At 46.8% G+C, this 6,736-nt stretch overlaps 1 protein-coding gene across 1 annotated transcript in view; it reads left to right on the top strand.

Annotated features, from left to right (window-relative positions):
* The window catches only part of ARMC2 (armadillo repeat containing 2), a 118,394-nt gene that overhangs the window by 66,329 nt on the left and 45,329 nt on the right, over window positions 1-6,736 (top strand). Inside the window, exon 11 of the mRNA XM_015405401.1 lies at window positions 2,452-2,597. Coding sequence (XP_015260887.1) covers window positions 2,452-2,597 — 146 coding nt within the window. The remainder of the gene's footprint in view (window positions 1-2,451; window positions 2,598-6,736) is intronic.

The following is a 6,736-nucleotide window of genomic DNA, read 5'->3' as shown; positions in this document are numbered from 1 at the left end:
GGGGGGGCAGCCCTGGAGGAGGCTGTCCCGGGATCGGTTGTTGTCCCGGCGGAGGCTGCTGACCTGGTATCGGTGGCTGTCCCGGCGGAAGCTGCTGTGGTACCGGTACTGGTGGTCCCTGAGGGAGGGGAGGCGGTAGAGGTTCCAGCGCCTGGGCTGCCATCGGGTTCGCGAGGCGATGATCCATCATTGTCGGCAAGGCATCAAACACATCAGCTACGGTTCGCATGACCTGCTGCAGCGACCGTTCGATTTCTTCCAGGCGGTCCTCACTTGGACCCCTGTAAGGTTCGCTGAGCCCGGGGCCCGATCCTCTCCCGGGATCTTCCGCCCAGTAATCATCGACCTCCCCTCGGTAACGTCCGCGTCTCTGCTCCCGCTCACTCAGGCTGTCCCGGAGGCTGCTCCCTCGGTAGGAATAAGTCTCCCGCGTGCCTTGGGTATCAAACATAGTCCAGTCTTCGTTGGCCTGCACCTGGTTCCTGCCCCAGTGACTTGGGGTCGGAGGCGGCCATGGCAAATAGCTCGGGCGAGGTACCGTCCCCCCGTTGCTCCCGTCGTAGGGACCCAGCCGGCCGCCGTGGTGATCAGTGGGCCCGCAGAGGTGACCGGGACTCCGAATAAGTCCCCCTCCGTTGCGGGTACTGTCGTAGGCACTGTCGTAGGTACTGTTGTCGGTACCGTGGTAGGTACGTTCCCCTCTGTCCCGCTCATGATTGCAATCAGACTCGGGACGATGAGGAAGAAGGATTCCTAACAAAATGTTGAATCTCCAAAGTCTCCAAAACAAATCCACATTTAAAGGTTAAAGCAAAATTTATTTCAAAGCGTTTGAAAGAAGCAGGAACAATAGAATTGTTAGGAATGGACACAAACCCCAAAGGGGACCATGATAAAGGGATTTGAACCAAACTGTAACCAGTAGATCTCTTTCCCGCCGGCGCGAATAAGGTAGGCACTGGCAGGCAATTGCCTGAGAACATAACAGTTTGCCTTTCTCAAAACAGGCCCTTGGTTCATAGACAATAGACACTACTAACGAGGCAGCAGATAACAGAGTTACTCCTTTACGCACCAGCTGGGTAACCTTGAGCTGTTCCAGGCATCTAAGAAGCGGGAGGGTGCAGAATACAGAAGCGAAAGGGACAGGGGGGGAAGGGAACATACTCCAAGCAATATAGCACTCAATGGCAGCTTGCTGACAAGCGCCAGAAATTATACAGTTTAGCCAATAACACCTGCTCCCCTTTGAGTCTCGAGATCCCTCTTACTACAGGGAAGATGGCTTCATATTTATCTTCCCTGCAGGTCCCACAACAGTGCAGAGTGTTTACTCTGGCCTTTTTATATGGCAGATTTAACAAGATATCTCACTCAGCCAGATACTGCCCCTGCAAACAAAAATGTGCTGAATCAATAACTCACTCATGTCCTTCTGCATTGTCACCTGTATGTGGATCTAAGGCATATATATTTACATTCGACTTTAAGCAGCATGGTGGATTGCCCTGATGCACTTAAGGTGCACAGACTTCTAAATGATTTCTGTTCTAACATCACTGAGAAGGTGGCCAAGTTTCTCCACTCTGCTTTAAAGCTGTGCCAGAGACATAGTCTTTTCATAGGTGTGTTTTAACCCACTCTTAAATTGTACAGTCTAGAGACATAGTATTTTAATATGTATGTTTTCAATCTGCTTTTAAATTGTATAATCTGTATTGACAATTTATGCCAATAAAGGCTAACTTGAACTTGAGAGGCAGTATAGGTCCTTGTGAAACTCCATGGGATAATTCCCACTGAGAGGAGCAGCAATCACCCAGTACCATTTTATAGCACCTCCTAGTAAAGAAGGTGTGGAAGCACTGCAAGATATTGCTTCCTAAGCCCATTCTACAAAGATGATCCAACAGGAAGTTAAAGTTTATAATACTGCAGATGTCTGAGAACCAGGAGAATCTCTCTCTCTCTCCTGAACTTCCACTACAAACTACATTGTAATAGGTCTTCTTCATCAAAGAGTACCTGGAACTATCCAGCCAGTGCCTATTCTACTATATCAGCTGAAAAGGGATAATTGGTCATGTGCTTGTACAATTCCCTGCTCAGCTGTGAAGAGACTCCGTAGGCAGACACAAGGCAACCTCCCTGAAGGATAAACAAAGTATTCATGTGTCTCCTGTAAACAACAACAAAAATAGTTCTGGATTTTTTAAAAAAAGTGGAAAAAGAGAAATGTGACATATACTGTCTTCTTTAACTTTAGCTTATATCACTGTTTCATGTTCTTATGCCTAAATAACCCATAGTAGGAATACTAATGTCTGCAGAGATTGATGTGGCAGCCTGCAGAAGGTGCCTAGGCTAGACATAACCTTGTTAATTTTTCAAAAGTGCCTTGGATTCATAACAACGTGATGATTTATTAATGCTTAAATGTCTTCCCTACAGCTAACTGCCACTTTGCGGAATTTAGTTGACTTGCCTCAATCAAGGTGTAAACTCCTGAGCAGTGGAGCAATTCCAGAGCTTTGTCTGATGATGGAGGAACGTATGAATGACAAGGATATATGTACCAATGTGGCCAGAATATTCAGGTACCTATTTTAACCCATTAAGCATACTTTTAAGAAGTTGCTACTTTATTGCAGTTACAGAATTTGGATTTTATTCCTTTTGAAATACTACATGCCATCATCTCGTGTTCCTATGTAGTTTCTTTTGCTGAAATATTGTTTTGGATTTTGTCTTGGTAGGGGCAAGAAAATGCATTTAAGCTGCAAGGACAGCAAGCAATGCAGGAATAGCACCCACACCACCCCTGTTCCTTCACCACTTGCTGCTGTCACTACAGCCTAGCTCCTTGCTCCTCTCGTTTCTGGTATTACCAGAACCCCCCCTCCATAGCCCAGACCCTCCCCTTCCCTCCCAAACTGTGTTCCCTATGCTATTTTGAAAGCAGCTCCTTCTAGCAGTGGCAATGGAGGGAAGTACTGTGAGCTAGAGAAAGACAGGCTAATCAAAGGGCGTAGATTTTCCAATTTCGGGGGGGGGGGCCTGGGCCAGAGGCATTGCTATGCTAGGTCCTTAAAAGAACTGAGGCCCAGTGACATCATAGGGAAGAGCCAATGACATCACAGGCCATTGTCACTGTCTATGGAGGCAGAGCCATGTGAGATTTAGGAAGGGGCTCCCCAGAAATTTAGGGGGGCCTGGGGTAAACCCAGGAAAAGTTGGGAGTTGGCCAGTGGTTATAATGGTATCTCAGCGGTCTCCTGCTGTGTCCTTTATTTAACTTCACTTTTAGAATACTCATTTTAAGATCTGCAAATACACATACCATGTGCATAAGACAAACAAATGCTCACAAATTTGAAAGTAAGGAGGGCAGCACAGAAAAGCATGTAGGGGAACATTTTAAAAGTATTCCTGGACATTCATTTACAGGAGTCTTGTGTCTGCCTTATTCATAAGGGTGACTTTGTACTGAAATTTACTAAATTATGGCATCACAGATGCTTCTGTTTGGTAAATGCAGGGCTGGAGTCTCTGAGCCAGAATACCAAATAGTTGCCGTGCACTCAATTTATGAGCCATGTACAGAGTTTAGAGTAGCAGCAATCTTCTTCTCACTTCAAACTCATATCCTACAAATGAGTACAAGTCCCAGAGCACTGAGCCTATTCCCAGGGATCATCATTCCCTATTCCTCCTGTCATTCCACTCTGTGACCTGTCATTCCAGTCCCACAGCACAGGTTCTATTGCTAGGGATCATCATTCCACTCTGAGGACTGTCATTCCAGAACCAGAGCACAGATTCTCTTCCTAGGGACTGTCTTTCCAATCTGGGGGCTGTCATTCCAGTTTCAGAGTAGCCTGTCTGGGCCCAAAGACCTTAATGGAAAACCATTCCACATTTTCTTTGCAACTTTTTTTGTGCTGCAATGTATTTCAGTGGAGCCCATGCAAGTCAATTGGCATTTCTGGCTCCCATTATCTCCAATGGGCCTTCAAGCCTCTCCCATTATTTCCAATGGGCAATCCTGTCATTCCTTTTATACATCCCAGTTAGCTGTCCCTTTGTACCACACCATTTTAAGTAACAGCAAAAAGAAGAGCATGAACATGTACAGAGTGCACATTTCTTGCCAATGTTCTTTCTGAGCTGCACACAGAGCAAAAGGAAACTTTAAAAGGCCTCTGATCTGCATGCCCTCCCCCCAGTCTTGTTCATGCAGATGGGCTTACCATTTAAAAATGAAATTGAAATTGAAAGAAGAGCTTAGGAGTGGTTGAAGCATCTCCCCCACTACCATGAAAAAAACCAGTTCTCAGTCAAGGATATATAGACCCAAGTAAAATAAAATAGAGACACATTTCCCCCCAAAATGTAAATTGGAGTCCAGCAAGTATGTTGGGCCTAACAGAGACTTTGCAGTCTGACTGTTGCTACATTGAAAGTGGGTGGAGACAGCCAGGGTTAAGGACTATACTTTCTTTTCTGACAGACACCAAACATATTCAAGGACTGATATGTTCTGGATATCAAAAACCTTCATTATTACTCTAGAGTGTGCAAAGATACAACCAAAAACCTGATGGATCCAGCTGCAAGAGACCTTCTCTTCCTGTTGCAAGGAATGTTATCAAATCTCTTTCCCCACTCAACTTTTCCTGTCTCCAGAGATCTGTCTTCCTAAAGACTCTCTAGCACAGAGGTGTCGAACTCAGAGGGGCCGGATACGACATTTGTCACGTTCTCGGGCCGGTGTCAGGACCCACAGCAAAACAACAAAGTACACGTTTCCAGGAACGTTTTACTTTTATTGAAAAGCCATAGATGCAGTAACATAAACACTGTTAGGAATGGCGGGCTACCTATGCGCATAATAGGATATAGGGCATTCGTATGTGCCCCCCCCAGCAATACCCAATTAGGTGGACTCCCGCACGCAGGAGATTGCAAGAGCCTCTAACGGTAGCGAAGCTGGGAACGAAGAAGCTCCCACGGAAGGTAGACACCACAATCTCCTCCAGTAACTCTTTACAGATAAGCGTTGCAGCTGTGAAGCAATTAAGCGCATGGGAAGGAATGCAAAGCAATTAGAAAGCCTCTCCACACTCATGGCAGCTTAGCTGACATACTGCCCCCTCGAAAATCAACTCCCCCCCCCACTTCAGATATCTCCCGGTTATTCCGGGAGATCTCCCGGTTTTTCCGGGAACTCTTGGTGGAATCTGCGGATCAACTGAGGGGCCCGAATATCCCCTACTTCCACCCACTCGAGGTGCTGGGGTCCAAAGTCTTTCCATTCCACCAGATAAAACAGTTTACCACGTTTGACTTTAGAATCCAAAATCTTAAAAATCTCATAACAAAATCTCTCGATCAAAATAGGCGGTGGTACAGGACGTTCTGGACGCCATGGGCAGGACCCAGAATCTTTTTTCAGGAGGCTGAAATGAAATACAGAATGCAATTTCCTCAAGTTCTTAGGCAATTCCACATCTACAGCAACATTATTGATAATTTTATGCACTTTAAAAGGCCCAATGTACTTCCACCCAAGTTTTCTGCTCGGTCTCAACATTTGAATGTTTTTTGTAGATACATACACTGAATCCCCAGGCTGCAGAGCCCAACCCTCTCTTGTCAGCCTGTGTTTTGTAAGCCTCCTTAGCCGCGTCCAATGTTTTACACAAGAGGGGCCAAGAGTCCCGCAGTTGTTTGCACCACAGCCCCGCCTTCCCAGGCCCCAAGTCCATGTTTCCATCCAGAAAGGGAACTGGCAGGCTATCATATCCATAGAGTGCTTTAAACGGGGACATTCCCGTCGACGAACGACAAGTGTTATTATAGCAGAATTCTGCCAAGGGCAACAAATCGTTCCAATTGTCCTGTTGATAGTTTGTAAAGCAACGGAGGCATTGTTCCAATGTCTGATTTACCCTCTCCGTTTGTCCATCCATCTCCGGGTGGTAAGTGCTACTCAAACCCCTCTCCACCCCCATATGTTTCATCAATTCCCCCCAAAATCGGGAAACAAATTGCGTGCCACAGTCCAAAATCACCTTGGTTGGAAGCATATGAAGTCTCACCACATGCACCAGGAATGCTGCATTAGGAACGCCTTAGCAAGGGCTTTAGCCGTAGGCAGGGAAGCAAAGGGAATGAAGTGTGCTTGCTTGGAAAACAAATCAACCACCACCCAAATCACAGTCATTGATTTGCTGGGAGGCAAATCTGTGATGAAGTCCATGGAAATAACTTCCCAGGTCGACTTGGTGTGGGGAGAGGTTGCAAGAGACCCGAGGCCTTCCCTGGACGATGTTTACTCATGGCGTAAATTTGGCATGACTGGACGAACGAAGATAAATCCTTGCACATGTGCGGCCACCAGAATTGTCTCTGTAGTAATTGAAGAGATTTTACGAAGCCCGAGTGGCCCACCAATTTTGAGCCATGCACAGATTGCAGCACTTCCCCCCTGAGAGTTTGGGGAACTTACAGTTTATGACCGCGATACCAGCAGCCATTCTCCCATTGCTCGCAATCCCCCACCGCTTCAATCTGTTCTGTATCCGCCTCTGAGAAGGTGGAGTTGAACTTGTCAGACCAAGAGTTTTGGGGGGGCGCCTTCGGCGTAGGCGGGTTAAGAGGCGGTGTGGACAGCGGAGGTGGGTCGAGGTGGGCCTGGCTGCGAGTCGTCACTGCTCCACCCAAGTGAGAGGGT

This window comes from Gekko japonicus, unplaced genomic scaffold (genome assembly GCF_001447785.1).
Source record: "Gekko japonicus isolate JY-2015 unplaced genomic scaffold, Gekko_japonicus_V1.1 scaffold1390, whole genome shotgun sequence".
NCBI classification, from domain to species: domain Eukaryota; kingdom Metazoa; phylum Chordata; class Lepidosauria; order Squamata; family Gekkonidae; genus Gekko; species Gekko japonicus.
Note: the sequence above shows the minus strand (reverse complement) of the source record. Positions and strands in the feature narration are given on the sequence as shown.